This window comes from Peromyscus maniculatus, chromosome 10 (genome assembly GCF_049852395.1).
Source record: "Peromyscus maniculatus bairdii isolate BWxNUB_F1_BW_parent chromosome 10, HU_Pman_BW_mat_3.1, whole genome shotgun sequence".
NCBI lineage: Eukaryota > Metazoa > Chordata > Mammalia > Rodentia > Cricetidae > Peromyscus > Peromyscus maniculatus.
In genome coordinates this window covers 62,539,848-62,556,776 of record NC_134861.1, presented here as the reverse complement: position 1 = coordinate 62,556,776, position 16,929 = coordinate 62,539,848, and the positions used below count along the sequence as shown (strand labels likewise).

Genomic DNA, 16,929 nt, shown 5'->3' with positions numbered 1-16,929 from the left:
TGTTAGTGTTTAAATCTGAGCTGTCTTCCCGAAGCTCATGTGTTAAAAGCTTGGCCCCCAGCACAGCAATGTTGAGAGGTGGGACCCTGAGAGGCAACTGGATCATGAGTATGAGAACTTAGACACTGACGAAGTCACAGCTGAATAGGCTAATAGTGGAAGGAGGCAGGCCACCAGAGCTGTGGTTTTGAAGGGTATGATTTCTCCAGTCTTTTCTCTGCCTGTTTGGTTCCTGACTGCCATGAAGATAGGAGTCTCTTCTGCTACACACTCCTATTTCCATAACCCCCTGCCTCTTGGCAAACCCAAAGCAACAGAGTCAGCGGACCATGGACTTCAATCTGTAAAAATGAACCACAAAAAGCTTTTTTCTCTGTAGGTTTATCTCAGGTATTTTGTTATAGTGATAGAAAGCTGGCTAGCCACACACAGCTGCAGAGTTATCCACAACACAGAAGTCTTTTGCTTTCATTGGGTTTCAAGAGATGAAAAAGGAAACAACTCCATGTTGATGGCATTTCTGGCCTCAACGTACTCTTCCTGGTTCACTTTCTAAAACACTGACTTCTCTCAGAGATGCTTAGCTCCAATACAGTGTAGAAATCCTGGCCACTCACAGACAGCATCTAAGCTCTTCTGGCTTGACCATCTACATTCCTAACAAGAACATCCCTTCCCCAACCCCAAGGCCCTTTGTGTTCATGGGACCCTGGTGGCACCTCACCTGTCCAAAGCAGGTTTTGACCTCAAGTCAGCATACCTTTCTTTTTTTTTTTTTTTTTTGGTTTTTCGAGACAGGGTTTCTCTGCGTAGCTTTGTGCCTTTCCTGGAGCTCACTTGGTAGCCCAGGCTGGCCTCGAACTCACAGAGATCCGCCTGGCTCTGCCTCCCGAGTGCTGGGATTAAAGGCGTGCGCCACCACCGCCCGGCCCAGCATACCTTTCTTGTTCACTGTTGCATATTAGACTTCCTTAGCACTCTACAGTTGACCCAATGTTAGACTGGTTTATTTGCCTTCTAGAAGGAGGTCCCTTAAACGTTAAAGGTTAAGTCTTATGTCAGAAGTGGATTCTCACTTGGGAGAATCCACAAGAGAAAACAAACCATCTCTTTTTGGTGCAAAGCACAAAAAAAAAAAAAAAAAAAAAAAAAAAAGAGGAAACAAGTTTGATGTCATATAAGAGAGACCGTCTGAGGAAACTGTAATCTTTAAAGTCCTGTGACCCTAGGGAAATGTCTTCAGAAGAATGAGAGATTTACAGGTCAGTAGAGATGCTCCTCAATTTCCAATGAGGATAAGTCCTGACAAACATATCATAAGTTGAAAATGCAAGGGTTGGGGATTTAACTCAGTGGTAGAGCGCTTGCCTGGCAAGCACAAGGCCCTGGGTTCAATCCTCAGCTGCAAAAAACCTCTTAATAAAAATGTTTTAAAAGAGAAGAAAATGCAATAAACACATCTACCCCACCAAACATCACACCCAGGGACACGGCGCACAGTAGTATATGTTGTTTACTCTTATATATGTGTGGCTGACAGGAAACTGGGGCTCCTGCCACTGTCAGGATTTAGCACGTCACACTGCACACCACCATTCCAGGGAAGGATCAAAGCAGAGACTCTACTGAATGGGCATCATTTCACATCATAGTCAAGTCAAACAATTGTGAACCAGACCAGTTGGAGAATATATGTACAACAATCTCATCCCCTGTGACATGAAGGTCTGCCGGTTCCCAGGGATCACTTCCGGGTTGAAGCCCTTACATAAGCTCCTTCACTGGAGTGTGGCTGCACCTCGTGACTTTTAATTGAATGAGTATGGTAGGCATGATGAAATGCCACTTCAGAGACTAAGGTATAAAGGACTGTGACTTCCACCTGAAGTGTTTGTGCTCTCTCTCTTTATCTCCCTTCTTCTTCTCTCCCTCCCCCTTTCTCTGTCTCTCTCTCCATCTCTCCACTCCTCCTTTTAAGCAACTACTCTAAGCCTTGCTCAGACTCCAACCCCATGGGAACTATGGGAGAACCAAGGCTGTGCCTTTTAGCTACAAAGCTGGGCAGGCAATTTGTTATACAGCTGTGGATAACTAACCAACTCTCCCAATAAGAAACCCGAAGGGAGGTCAGAAGTACGGAATACGTATAAGGGACAAAACTTTTCAAAACGTCTGCCCAAAACTGGACAAGGAGACTAATGTGTCAGTCTGATCTAAGCATATTAGTGAGCAGCCACGAGCTGCACACACAACACACAGTAGTGTATGTTGTTCGCTCTTGTGTATGTGTGGTTGACAGAAAATTGTGGCTCCTGCCACTGTCAAGATTCAGAATGCCATACCGCACACCACCACTCCAGGGAAAGATCAAAGTATAGATTCTACTGAATGGGCATCACTTTTACGCTATGGTAAAGTTAAAAAAAAAAAATGAACTAAAACAGTTGGCGAGTGTATGAGCAACTCTTTCATTCCCGGTGACAGGCAGATCCCGACAGCCCCCTCCGCTTCACTGGTCATCAGAATGCTCCCTTAACCCATCTCCCTCACTGTGAGGAAAGCAGTCATCATTCAGCATGCGATGTCTGCATATTCATTGTGTAGCCACATCTTCTGGGTTGGGTCGTAGCATAATTGGGGTCTGGTTCCTGAAGAACCATGGATGTGAGAGATAAACTTGGACTCGAATGTAGCCCAAGAAGAACCCCAAATGCCTCTATTCTCATGTGCTTGGATTCCACTCCATATACATTTGAGAGCTTTATAAAAGTATAGGAAAAGATGAGGCCCAGAATGGTCTGCACGTTTACATGCTGACAGTGGAGACCGCTGTAACCAGCACACAGCCAGCAATGATCTGATAGACATCAATAAACTATTCCTCTCCCCAGCTCATGTTCCATCATTCAACTTAACACAGGGCCCAATGTACAAAAATACAATACCCTCACTTTTTTTGTCCCCCTCCAACACACAAAGTTTGTACTCTTTTATGTATAAACCAAGTAAAATGCTAACGACCATCGGGACTGCAAACTGGCCTTGGCACCAACCCCAACAGCAGCACACAGAACAGTCCTCCTATGTACCATGTGGGAACACAGGCAAGGCTTCTCACACTGTGCAAGGGATGAGGATCAAAGGAGATGTGTCCCTGAAGTCACTTCTGGCTGAGATACCCTACAAGATCTAGTCACTTCCCTCAGTGAAACAGGCTTCCTTCACAAAGAACAAAGAGATAGACTCGTGTGTGTGTGTGTGTGTGTGTGTGTGTGTGTGTGTGTGTGTACACGCACATGTGTGAGCACACCTGCAAACAGAAGGAAAAGGAAGATGTCATTTTAGAAGTTTGGTTGTGTGCTCTAAGTGGAATCATGATTTTTCAAAAAGTCTTTCGCAAAACTTCCTGATATTACAAAAAAAGTCGTTTTTGTGTATGAGTCTTTGCCTGCTTATATGTATGTGCATCATGTGCAAGCCTGGAGTCTGTGGAGACCAGATCCCCTGGACCTGAATTCTTAGCCAGTTGTAAGCCACCACATGGAGCCAAACCGGGATTCTCTAGAAGATCAGTAATTGCTCTTAACCACCAGCCACCTCTCTAGCCCCCAGCAAAGATTTTTTTTAATGCTTTCTTATTATTATGGGTTGTCAGACTATACACGTCACTGACTGTGATTCCTGGGATGTGGCCAGGTGGAGCTTGATTTAATTGGGCTGACAGAAATACTTCCTGTAGGGTCCACAATCCCCAGCAAACCCATCGGAAACGAGAAGGGTGGTGGTCTTCTAAGACCACGTGAGCTCTGCTTGGAGGTCAAGGCTTCCAAACAAATGTTCGGAAGTATTGCACTCAGGTCTACGTGATGAGGTCTGGAGGAGGCAGTGTGACAGGGTGGAAAAATCACAGTACCGGAAGCTGGGTGAACCCAGCTTTAAACTCCTACCCTGTCTCTTATTACTGGAGAGGAGAGTGAATAAGACTGAGTGAACTGTAGGTCCTGAGATCTAACCAGGGGCCAGCCAGGATGACATCTCAGTGTGACTGTGAGGAGTAAGAACAGTGCGGTGCTGTACCTGGCACAGAATAGACATTTAATCCGTGAGTGTGTGTGTGCCCTGTGATGGCTATACCCTGGCCTTTCTCTTACTGCCCACTCTGTCCCTTGTGGCCAAAAATAATGACTTTAACTGAAATAGAGACAGAAGTAAAGAACAGAATTTTTGTTGAGCTTTCTCTGAACTGGCCGTAAGATAAACTTTGGGAGGAGGAGGAGGAAAGTGCTAGAAATTCTGGGGGAAGTGATAGACTAGCTACCTCAAAGACAAGGTGCTCGTGAGAGTGGGCTGGTACATGGGAGCTCACCTCAGGGTAGGTTCTGGGGGAGACCGCTCACTGGCTGGTGGGCACCCCAACACCTGGGGCCCAAGTTTATTATCTTGTCCTTTTCTTAAAAAGATGAAGTTTGCGTAAAGGCTTTCACACCCGCTTTCCACAGCGCCACAAACCTACCTCCTGTCTAAAACAATGTGTTTAATCTTCTTACAGTCTGGAAATCTCTACCGCCCTTTCATCAATCTCCCTGCTCTGATCTCCCTCAAACAATAAGACATCAACCACACCACAGATGCCTTCTAAAAGCTCCCAGAAGTCTGCAGAGTTTCCAGAAACTTACATTTCATCCATTCCAGGAAGCGCAGCTCTACCCATATTTGAAATAATATCTTGGTTAGAGAAAAATGCATCCTTTATGCAAAAAAAAAAATTTCTGAGTCTAGGGAGGTCAGACTTTGCCTTCCCCCTTGCTTAAAGAATTCAAAATAATCTGTCATGAATCCGCCCTGTCTTCAACTGGGAACAGTGGGATAGGTAATGGACGAGTGTCTAGGATTCAGCACACTCCTTAGCTTTTACTGTTTGACTAATCTGGAGTGAATAACTCCCCCAATACATGCCCTCATGCCTGCATCTATAAAACAGATGTAACTACAATGTCTTTCCATCTGCGAGGTTTTTTTTCCCCTAAGATCAGTTTCATCCTTGTGGTCCCGGATGTAAAACCAAAGGAATAAGATAGCTCTAAGAGAGTTCAGGACCTGAGGCAGCATCCCCCAGTAGCATCTATCTCTAGTTGCACTTCTCATATGCATATGTAAATGGCCGTTAAAAAAATAAATCCCAGTAGCCAAAAGATCCAGCTGCAAACTCCCATGGTAAGCAAGGACTTGGTGTGCAATGGCCTTCAACATCCTCTAACAACCGCTGACTGGAACTTCAGGACGTGACTCAATTATGCAATGCTGATGAGCTGGCAGACTAAAGGGATACTTAAAAAAAAAAAATCTTTGGTAGGCCAAGCCCTGAATTTGAGGTCTTTCTCTCTGGCAGCAGCAAACGGTTTCTCTAACACCTAAAGAAGAATGCAAGCATCTGCAGGCAGTCACCACGCAGCTTCAGATGTCAACGTTACAGAAGGAACCCAGACCTGGATCCAGGGTCTGTGTGCGTTCTTGCCAGGAAATGGTTCTCAGCTACTCTGTTTTAACACCTTCGCCCCTGAATTCTCTGTAACCGCAGCTCAGGAGGTAAAATACACCTATTCATGCTTCTGTGCATCTGCATGTGTTTGTAATTCTGGATTGGTATGTGAAAACACCCTTTGCTGTTTATCTTCAGGTTGAGTGATTGGGCCATCTTACTGGATTGACTTCTCAATACTAATCCGTTAGGACACACACACACACACACACACACACACACACACAAATATACAGTTTCCCCACCCCGTCTCTTGGTACAGAAAACCCTTAACACACTTCTCAGGAGACCTGAGGCTTCTTGATCAATAGTTGGCTGGTGGTCTGCCAACTCCCTGGCAATGTAAATACCAACCTGGAAGTCTCCAGGCACATTTGAGGTATTCTCCGCCTTTTCCTTGGTGTCATGAACATGACAGGGAAAGACAGTGAAGAGTTTCCTCCATCTTGTATTCTCACTGCAGCCATTTCAGGTTTAACTAAAATTTGATCTCCCTGATGGAGAATTCCATGGAAAACCACCCACCTCTACCCTAGGAACCTGAGGACAAGATATCCTAAATAACTTTCTTCTGTTAAACTGCCTGCTTGTGCAGAACTCCCTACAGCTAACTGCTTATCTTAGTTTCTGTTAAACTGCTAGCTTGCATAAAACCTCCCCCTGCATCTGCCAAGTGAACTACCAGGATTTGGTTTTTGCTTTTGAAAACCCCTTAGCCTAAACACTTGGGCCTACTGTTGGGCCCTAAATAGCTAACTGTAGTCATAGCTAGCTGGAATAAAAGCTTTCAATTGGCTGTCAACTGTAGCTGATTCATCATCTCTGGTGAGCAACCCACAATAATAAATATGAGGAGGAAGGAAATATCATTTGAAAAATATACCTAATACAAGGGCAACAACCTAGATGTATTGCTTATTTGGAGTCTCCTCCTATAAAACAGAATTTTCTTTGAATCTTCATCTTTGTGCCAATATAAAAATTTGCAAACCTACCCAAATGGTTACAATGCTACCATAACATCATATATTTAATTGACATTAACAGTGTTACAGAGCACAGGCCTACTGCTTTGCGGCATGTGCCTGCATTTGGACTTGTCTTATTATCTCTTCAAAATTGTGGGGTTTTTTTTGTTATTGTTGTTACTCTTTTGTTTGTTTGTTTTTCAAGACAGGGTTTCTCTGTGTGGCCCTGGCTGTCCTGGAACTTGCTCTGTAGACCAGGCTGGTCTCAAACTCACAGAGATTCACCTGCCTCTGCCTCCTGAGTGCTAGGTTTAAAGGCGTGCACCACCACTGCCTGGCAGAATTGTGATTTTTAATGTAACACTGGGCCAACTGATGGCCATTATTGGTATGTGTGATCATAGCTAATAAGCATTAAAGCCATACTGTCTTAGCATAAATACTAAACACTTACAGGCCTTTCATTTCAAATTGCTACACCATCTTACTCTCCAGAGTATATTTAAACAAAGTTGATGCTTATCTTTCTCAAGCATTAACCTATTTTCTCCAGTATCAGGGGATGGCCTCCATATTCTGTAAAGAAAGATATTAAGAGACTAAATAAGCTCCAGGATTCACACAGGTGGTTTTATGTTGGATCTTGATAAATGAGCAGAATTTTGTCAAAAAGAGTGGAAACACTGACAATTCCTTAACCACTGGGGCAGTAAGTGTGCTTAGAAAAGCATTTTCAAGCCGGGCGTTGGTGGCGCACGCCTTTAATCCCAGCACTCGGGAGGCAGAGGCAGGCGGATCTTTGTGAGTTCGAGGCCAGCCTGGGCTACCAAGTGAGTTCCAGGAAAGGCGCAAAGCTACACAGAGAAACCCTGTCTCGAAAAACCAAAAAAAAAAAAAAAAAAAAGAAAAGCATTTTCTTTCTTTCCTCTTTTTTTTTTTTTTGTTTTTGTTTTTGTTTTTGTTTTTGTTTTTGTTTTTCAAGACAGGGTTTCTCAATATTGCCTTAGCTGTCCTGGAACTTGCTCTGTAGACCAGGCTGGTGTCGAACTCACAGAGATCTGCCTGCCTCTGCCTCCCCGGTGCTGGGATTAAAGTTGTGTGCTACTACTACAGCCCAGCAGGAAAGCATTTTTTAAATGCTAAACTACCAAAGTAATTTACTTAATACTTGACATTAACATATTAAATATGGTCAGAAGATAGCAATTTAGTAAGAAAGATGTAAGTGACAAAGAATGAAAACAAGCAGGGAAATGTCAGCTAGAATAGATCCAGAACATGGGAAAAAAAGAGGATGAGAAAGAAGTCATCTATACAAGCAGGAAAACAGCTGAAGACCTCTTGCTTATATCAAACTGTCTGACATTGAAAGAACAGTATCTATGGTAAATGATAGCAAAATGGGGGGGGGGGACAGCGGAATCCATGGCTGATATGTAAAATTAAATTATAAAATTAAAAATAATAATAATAGCAAAATAAGCCTGGGGAGCTGGGCCAAAGGGTCAGCGTGCTGGTTCTGCAAGCCTGGGCACCCTAATTTGAATCTCCAGCACTCACATAAAAAGCCAAGCATCTGTACAAGCTTGCAAACACCAGCAAGCTCTAGGTTCAGTGAGGCACACTGTTTTGAAGTAGTAACCCGAAGAGAAATAAAACAAGACACCCAAGTCCTACTCTGGCCTCCTTACCTGTGCACATGGGCGTGCACACACAGATATTCCTAAGCATGCACCACACAGCGTACTCTGCACACATGTTTACTCCCCAAGAAAGAATATCAAAATACATGTAGGTACTCAAACATGTACTATTACTAAAATTACTCACGAGTCACATCTGAAATTAAAGTTTCCACCACCCCTCCCTTTCCTTTAGCTACTGTGTACAGAACTGCATGCAGCTCATGAGTGTGTCCTGGGGCCTCCTTCACTTTGTACTTCATCTTATTCCTGGGACACTAATTCCCAGAGCTCTGACCCAGCAAGGTCAGAGGCTGCCCCAGGCTCAAAGCCAAGGAGATACACATCAGTCATAAAGACCATAGCTTCAACATCTGGAAGAGATGGCTTTAATAAGAAGAGTTCTAAAATAATGGATGTAGATACATACTAACATATGTGATCTATCCATAATACTCATATATTATACACTTGGTAGAATTATTTAAAACCACTCTTCCTAAGTTTATATATCTACCCTCTCCCTATTTGTTAGCTCACTTGGCTACATGATTCTGACAAACAAACTAGATGGAATTTTAATGACTGATCTCCAGCTCTCTACCACCCAATCTAGGAATGAAAGTGTACCCACAGAAACAGCCATTCTTAACGAATGAATCCTGTTTGTTTAACTCACTGATATCATGCCTTCCCACCAGGACCCCCACAGTCTTCGAGGACAATAGCTTCTTGTCACATCTAATTTTAACCAGTCACCATGATATAACTAAGAACCGTTAAAACAATCAGCCGGGCCTAGGCAGGAGCCAGCCTAAATTCTTGACATTTTTTTCATTGTTTTCCTGCAAAAACACAGGCAGAGAAGGTAATAATCAAGGAAACAGTCGGCCAATCTTACCAGGCCACACATCCGTGTGTGTGTGTGTGTGTGTGTGTGTGTGTGTGTGTGTGTGTGTGTGTGTGTGTGTTGTAGCAGCTCCTTCAAGAATTAAGATTTGGTCATCTTCCTGTTCTTCATTTTTCCTTTTATCTACACAAAGGTAGTGTCAGTTAAATGGCTACTATTAATGGCTAAGAGTTATAAAACACATTAATACCTGAAAGCTATATCCTGCCTGATCTGATGTGAACATGAAATTCTACCATTCTTGCATGGTTCACCAGGTAACAATCATTGGGTAACCTTGGCATGAGTCGTCTTGGGAAGAGTTGGTTTGCAACTAGCCAGTGCTGAAACATTTAAACCAACATAGAGTTTTAACACTGAAAAAGGCAACTTAAGGCAATATTTCCTCTTGCAAGTTCTCTGTTTTCCCCTCCTCCATTAAGTGGAATGTAATGAGGCACTCCAGAGGGGACATGTAATTCAACTCACATTCCCTTCCTGGGTCAACCGAATTATCAGCCTCTTGCCCCAAAACAAATTTACCTCTTTAAGACTGGAGGACTTTATCACTCTTGGGAAAAATACAAACAATGATTAAGATGCCATTTGGACATGGCTGGAATTTTTCATGTTCAAGGGATCTCGGAGTGGAGTGGAGTCGATGCATTCTCATTCAAGTAGAATACATATTGCAGGAAAGAACTGTGATCAATGGCACTGGTGTGACCCTCAGGTTAGAGCAAAGGAATATTGGAAAATAAATCTCCATTGTGGATACTCACCAATCCTGCAATGGGGGTAGGCAATCTATTGACCTTTTTAACAAGTCCTGGCTTTATAGCATTCAGCAACCTGTCGTGAGAAAGGCAGAATGTCAGGTGAGACATAAAGCAAGATGGATCACACAAATCACCTAGAGCCAGGGCTATGGCTAACCTGCTGACTAGGAAAAGCTGTGGATTTCAAGCATGCCATAAATCCTGATCATCTACCAGCCTCCCTCTGTAAGTCAAGAGCTCTGCCAACATCAAGTCTGTGGACAGCAGGTGGAGTCACAGAGTTTGGAAAGTTAGGAGAGGAGAAAGGAGGAGACTGAGAAGTGTTTCATGGGAACAAAGATTCGAGGTGGGCTGAGGCTAGGAGAGAACTGTCTAGAATCAGAGGCATGTACTGCAACCCAGGGCAGGTAAGGAACGTTGCCAATTCTCCTGGCTGAGGCAATGACCTCTTCAGGGATGGACTAGGTTCAGAGACCAACACAGATCTTTGCAAATGATTTGCCAAAACAAATTCCGTCTCCAGGCCCTATTTGTGCTTTGAGGGGAGTGGTTGTTAGATGTGTTTGAGCTTTGTTTAAAAAGAGTGTATTTTCTAAGGGGTTGACCACTCACATCCTGAAGTTCTGAAACAAGGTTGACCACGATTCCCTAGGTACCAAAAATTTTACTCGAGCAAAAGATTTTTCAGGGCAAGCTTAAGTGCATGTAAAAAATGGAATTACCAGCAAGAGAACACAAGAGCAACTGAGCTGCAGTCTGTAGGAAATATAAACCGAGTGTGAAGAGCAGTAAGAAGGGTAAGCAAGCTGTAAAATGAAAACATGGTTAGCATCGGGGAAAAGGTAGAGTGCAGTCCTTACAAAGTCGGATGCTCATTAAGGGCTCGTGGGCAGTAAGGGACCGTAGAATATAAGTGCTTATTTAAGAATTAGGAGCCGGGCAGTGGTGGCGCACGCCTTTAATCCCAGCACTCGGGAGGCAGAGCCAGGCGGATCTCTGTGAGTTCGAGGCCAGCCTGGGCTACCAAGTGAGTCCCAGGAAAGGCGCAAAGCTACACAGAGAAACCCTGTCTCGAAAAACCAAAAAAAAAAAAAAAAAAAAAATTAGGCAGCTAGATGATTTACCTCAGAATACTACATAAAGAGAAATTAGAAGCTGACTATAACTCAATGATCAACAAGCTACAAACCCATGGGCCAGGGGTGTCCAACACCTGCTTTATAAATGAAGTTTTACTGGCACACAGCTGCAACCAAGGCCATGTGTTATGAATAGTAGACAGCTCGTCTTGTCTATAGCCACAGTGTTCAGCGGCAGAGGGAGAACATATGGTCTACAAAGTGTGTGATGTTCCCTCTGTGGCCCTTTACAGAAAAGGTTTGCTGACTTCTGCTCTTCTTCCTGCAATCCAAGATCACAGCAAACACTCCAGGCCCCACACTACAGAGGTCACACTAACAGAGACTCTTTCAAACACTCCACATAGATGGGGACAGCCTGTAGCAGCGGGACAGGACACTCTGATTTTTACCGAAGCTTAACACAAGCTCTCTGGATACTTCACTACAAATCCCGCTCACTGCTCCAGCATGGAATGGTCAGAGTGGGCATGGGATACTTAGTTCACTGAGGCCAAGGTGGCTACTCTTTTCCACGAACCAAGTTAGGTTAGCCATGCCTTTAATCTTTTTGAAGAAGTATTTCTATAAAACCTATTCTGAGGTTGTTGGCATTTTGAGTTGGAGGTGACTTCCCATTTTATTGCACAGAAAACTGAGGTCTGGTATTGCTGAGTTACTTCCCCAGAGATGCTCAGAGGCCTCACCGGGCCCAGAATCCACATGACCTAGGTCAGTATGTTCTCTTGGGTAGTATTAGAATCACATTAACTTTTGGGTTAAAATACACAGATATAAGGTTTCCAAAGCAAAAAAAAAAAGGGGGGGGGGGACAGAATTTTAAAAATTAATTGTTTTAATTAATCTTTCATATAATATATTTTGATGTTGTTTTTCTGTTCCCCCAGCTCCTCCCAGAACCTTTCCAGTTCCCTGCCCACCTAACATTATGTTCTCATTCTCATTCTCTCTCTCTCTCTCTCTCTCTCTCTCTCTCTCTCTCTCTCTCTCTCAAAAAAAGCAAAAACCCCTACAGAAACACAAACAAAAATCAAAACAAGCAAGCAAAAAAACAATAAAATATAGCAAAAAGTCCACAAAAGGGAGGGTGTGTGTGTTTGTGTGTGTGTTTGTGTGTGTGTGTGTGTGTGTGTGTGTGTGTGTGTGTGTGTGTTGGCCAACTGCTCTTGGGTGGGACAACTTCCCTGGACTGTGGTTGATATAAGTGGTGAAAACTGATTTTTCTCTTAGCCAGCAGGTATCAACTGCAATTAGCTTCTTGTGGGAAGGACTCCATGGCCACTTCCTCTTGTTAGTACTGGGTCCTTTCTGACTTGTACCAACGCAGGTCTTGTGCATGTTGCCATGCTGTCTGTGAGTTCATATGTACATTGGTCCTGCTGTGTCTGGAAGACACTGTTTCCTTGGGGGCATCCATCACCCTAGCTCTTACCATCTTTCCTCCTCCTCTTCTTCACAGACCCCTAAGCTTTTTGAAGGAGGGGGTTTGATGAAGACCTCCCACTTAGGTTGGGTGATCCCATATCTCTTACTCTCTGTACAATCGAATGGACAGAATTCTTAACATGCATTCCCTTTTTTTAGTAGCTCTTCATAGTGTCACTTAAAATAGAATTATAAAACATCTGTGTACAGTATTGACAATTCAAAGGTGGTCAAAAGGATACGTGGCAAAATGTAGAACACTTGCTGTTGTTATGCTCCCATGGGGCCTCCGTCTATCCCCTGAAGGCAATGTGAAAAATTTTCAATGGAAAAAAAAAAAATTTAAGCCGGGCAGTGGTGGTGCACGCCTTTAATCCTAGCACTCGGGAGGCAGAGCCAGGCGGATCTTTGTGAGTTCAAGGCCAGCCTGGTCAACAGAGCGAGATCCAGGAAAGGCGCAAAGCTACACAAAGAAACCCTGTCTCAAAAAAAAAAAAAAAATTAAGTACACATATTTTTTTTAAAGGCAGGTATACATAGCCTACACCATACCACATCATATCATATCATACACTGTCCTGTGCCTTGTCTTAGCAAAGTAGTCATCCTTCAGTATTCACAGGGGATTATTTCCAGGTCCCCTTTGAGTACCCAAATCTCTAGATTCTCTAGTTCTGTGTATAAAATGTCATTTCTGCACTTTTCACATACTTTAAATTATCTCTACTTATACTAACACAATGCAATGCCAGGCAATAGTTCTTACACTGCATTATTCAGGAAATACTGACAGGAGAAGAGGGTCTGTACACGTTCAATGGGGATATGACTTTTCCCCCAAATATTTTTTATTGTGGTTGGCTAAATCCTTGATGAAGAGCCTATGAATACAGAGGAGCCTATGAATACTGTGTGTCCTGGAGGTTGGACAACCTGCTTTGGAGAGCACGTCTTATCAATGCATATGGAGGCTATGTCCTTCTTAATAAGCACAGAGGATACTGGAGAGCTGATGGGGGTGGCCTGGGGGGGCATTCCTTCTGAGGACTGCCTGAATACAACCCCCAGCTGGGTCCTTTTCTAGTGGTGTTACTGACGCATTTGTTAACCTGTTTTATCAGCTGTAATACAGGTTCCGGAGTGGCTTTAAAGAGATGAAACGGGAGAAACTAGCACAGAGCCCAGCCCATACACTCCGTAAACACTTCCCCAGGTTTCTGTGTAAGCTTTTCAGCCACTGTAAACGGACTGACGGAGAGCATTTTAGACATGCCATTTGTTTAAATCATTTCGGATGTTAAAAAAGTCAAATGAAATAGCATTGCCACTAGGTTTTAAGCCACATTTCTAAGTAATGAACGCAGAAAAAACACCTCTCCTCCGTAATGCATTGACTAAATTTTCTTCTCAAAAGGCATCCTTTGTCTTCTGCTTCCAAGGGACTCATTGGTATTTGTAGTAATGATGGCTCTAACTCACTCATCTTTTATAAACTCATCATTACTTTAATCCTTCATGGAGTATTCTGATGACAGGCATTTATTTCACTAGCCCATGAAGACGTCCAAAAGGTAAAGAAATAAAGCAAACTATAATGCCTGCACTTTAATGAAAAGAATGACGGAACACTACAACCTCTCTCAAAACGTTTCACTAAAATCCAAATAAAATAAAATAATAAAAATAGCAGGCCATGTTGCTCTCTCGCACATGTGGGATATTTTCAAGACTGTACAGCTGTGTTTTTCCATGTAAACAGTCTCTCAGTTCTGCACAGAATTTACAGTACACAACAATAAAAGATAACATCAAATTCACATTGTAGAGATGCCCAGCACCTGGATTTGATCTTGTATTTTGCCTTAAACTGAGGAAAAGTTTCTGTGTATTAGGAAAACAATGAGACATGCAACAGCAGCTATGCGGAAGAATATTCATCTATAATTTCACTTAAAGCCACAAGTGCCCCACCACCACCACATAAGTTTATGAACAACATGCTGTTAAATGATGAGCATGGTGATATTTTATATTTATGTCCCTTTTGAGGTGCATTATTATCAAAAGCCTTGTCCCAAGACAGAGGTTACATGTATATTCCACCATGCCTATAGGGAAAAAACTAAGTCCCAATCACATGTGAAGACATCCCAAGAGACACAGCTGGTTATTTGGCCAGGACAACCTTCACCTTTCGGGATGGTTATTTATGCTACAGTTTGCTCCTTTAGAAAGATCAGCTTCAGTTTGTTTATATGGTGTATTACATTGACAGATTTTCATATGTTGAATCATCCTTGCATCCCTGGGATGAAACCTACTTGGTCATGGTGGATAATTTTTTGATGTATTCTTGGATTTGGTTTGCCAATATTTTGTTGAGTATTTTTGCATCAATGTTCATGAGGAAGACTGGTCTGTAATTCTCTTTCTTTGTTTCATCTTTGTGTAGTTTGGGTATCAGGGTAAGACATTTAAAGAAATGCTCAACATCCTTAATCATCAGAGAAATGCATATCAAAATGACTCTGAGATACCACCTTATACCTGTCAAAATGGCTAAGATCAAAAACACTAATGACAGTCTATGTTGGAGAGGATGTGGAGCAAAGGGAACACTCCTCCACTGTTGGTGGGAATGCAAACTTGTACAACCACTGTGGAAATCAGTATGGTGGTTTCTCAGAAAATTGGAAATCGAACTACCTCAAGACCCAGCCATACCACTCTTGGGCATATACCCAAGGAATGCTCAATCATACCATAAAGAAACATGCTCAACTATGTTCATAGCAGCACTATTCGTAATAGCCAGAACCTGGAAACAACCTAGATGCCCGTCAACTGAAGAATGGATTAAGAAAATATGGTATGTATACACAATGGAGTACTACTCAGCAGAGAACAACAATGACAGCATGAAATTTGCAGGCAAATGTACAGAACTAGAAAATATCACCCTGAGTGAGGTAACCCAAACCCAGAAGGTCAAACATGGTTTGTACTCACTCATAAGTGGATTCTAGATACAAAGTAAAGAACAATCAGACTGCAACCCACAGAACCAGGGAGGCTATATAGCAGGGGAGACCCTAGGATGACTGTGGCTTAGAATAAGTTTTGGTTTTACTCAAAAAAATAAATAAACAAACAAACAACAAAAAAAGATCAGCTTGGAGCTGGAGAGATGGCTCAGTGGTTAAGAGCACTAACTGCTCTTCCAGAGGACCTGAGCTCAATTCTCAGCATCCACAGGGCAGCTCATGACTATCTGTAATGCCAGGTCCAAAGGATCCGACACCTTCAAACAGACATACATGCAGGCAAAATGCCAGTGCACATAAAATAAAAATAAATTCATTTTAAAAAGAATGCTTTCCAAAGAGAGTTAGGGAAGGGGAGGGGAGGGGAGGGGAAGGGAGGGGAGGGGAGGGGAGGGGAGGGGAGGTAGGGAGGGAGAGCAGCTTCAAAGCACAACAAAGAACAATGTCAAAATATCATGGGGTAAAGGCCAGCCACAGTGGCACAAGGCTTTAATCCCAACATTGGGATTAAGTGTGTGTGTGTGTGTGTGTGTGTGTGTGTGTGTGTGTGTGTGTTGGCCAACTGCTCTTGGGTGGGACAACTTCCCTGGACTGTGGTTGATATAAGTGGTGAAAACTGATTTTTCTCTTAGCCAGCAGGTATCAACTGCAATTAGCTTCTTGTGGGAAGGACTCCATGGCCACTTCCTCTTGTTAGTACTGGGTCCTTTCTGACTTGTACCAACGCAGGTCTTGTGCATGTTGCCATGCTGTCTGTGAGTTCATATGTACATTGGTCCTGCTGTGTCTGGAAGACACTGTTTCCTTGGGGGCATCCATCACCCTAGCTCTTACCATCTTTCCTCCTCCTCTTCTTCACAGACCCCTAAGCTTTTTGAAGGAGGGGGTTTGATGAAGACCTCCCACTTAGGTTGGGTGATCCCATATCTCTTACTCTCTGTACAATCGAATGGACAGAATTCTTAACATGCATTCCCTTTTTTTAGTAGCTCTTCATAGTGTCACTTAAAATAGAATTATAAAACATCTGTGTACAGTATTGACAATTCAAAGGTGGTCAAAAGGATACGTGGCAAAATGTAGAACACTTGCTGTTGTTATGCTCCCATGGGGCCTCCGTCTATCCCCTGAAGGCAATGTGAAAAATTTTCAATGGAAAAAAAAAAAATTTAAGCCGGGCAGTGGTGGTGCACGCCTTTAATCCTAGCACTCGGGAGGCAGAGCCAGGCGGATCTTTGTGAGTTCAAGGCCAGCCTGGTCAACAGAGCGAGATCCAGGAAAGGCGCAAAGCTACACAAAGAAACCCTGTCTCAAAAAAAAAAAAAAAATTAAGTACACATATTTTTTTTAAAGGCAGGTATACATAGCCTACACCATACCACATCATATCATATCATACACTGTCCTGTGCCTTGTCTTAGCAAAGTAGTCATCCTTCAGTATTCACAGGGGATTATTTCCAGG

General features: G+C 43.0%; 1 protein-coding gene across 18 annotated transcripts in view; it reads right to left on the bottom strand.

Annotated features, from left to right (window-relative positions):
• The window catches only part of Limch1 (LIM and calponin homology domains 1), a 325,160-nt gene that overhangs the window by 160,093 nt on the left and 148,138 nt on the right, over window positions 1-16,929 (bottom strand). For all 18 annotated transcript variants that reach the window (XM_015993475.3, XM_006974628.4, XM_076546389.1 and 15 more), the window contains exon 3: window positions 9,861-9,930. In XM_015993475.3, the coding sequence (XP_015848961.1) occupies window positions 9,861-9,930 (70 nt within the window). The remainder of the gene's footprint in view (window positions 1-9,860; window positions 9,931-16,929) is intronic.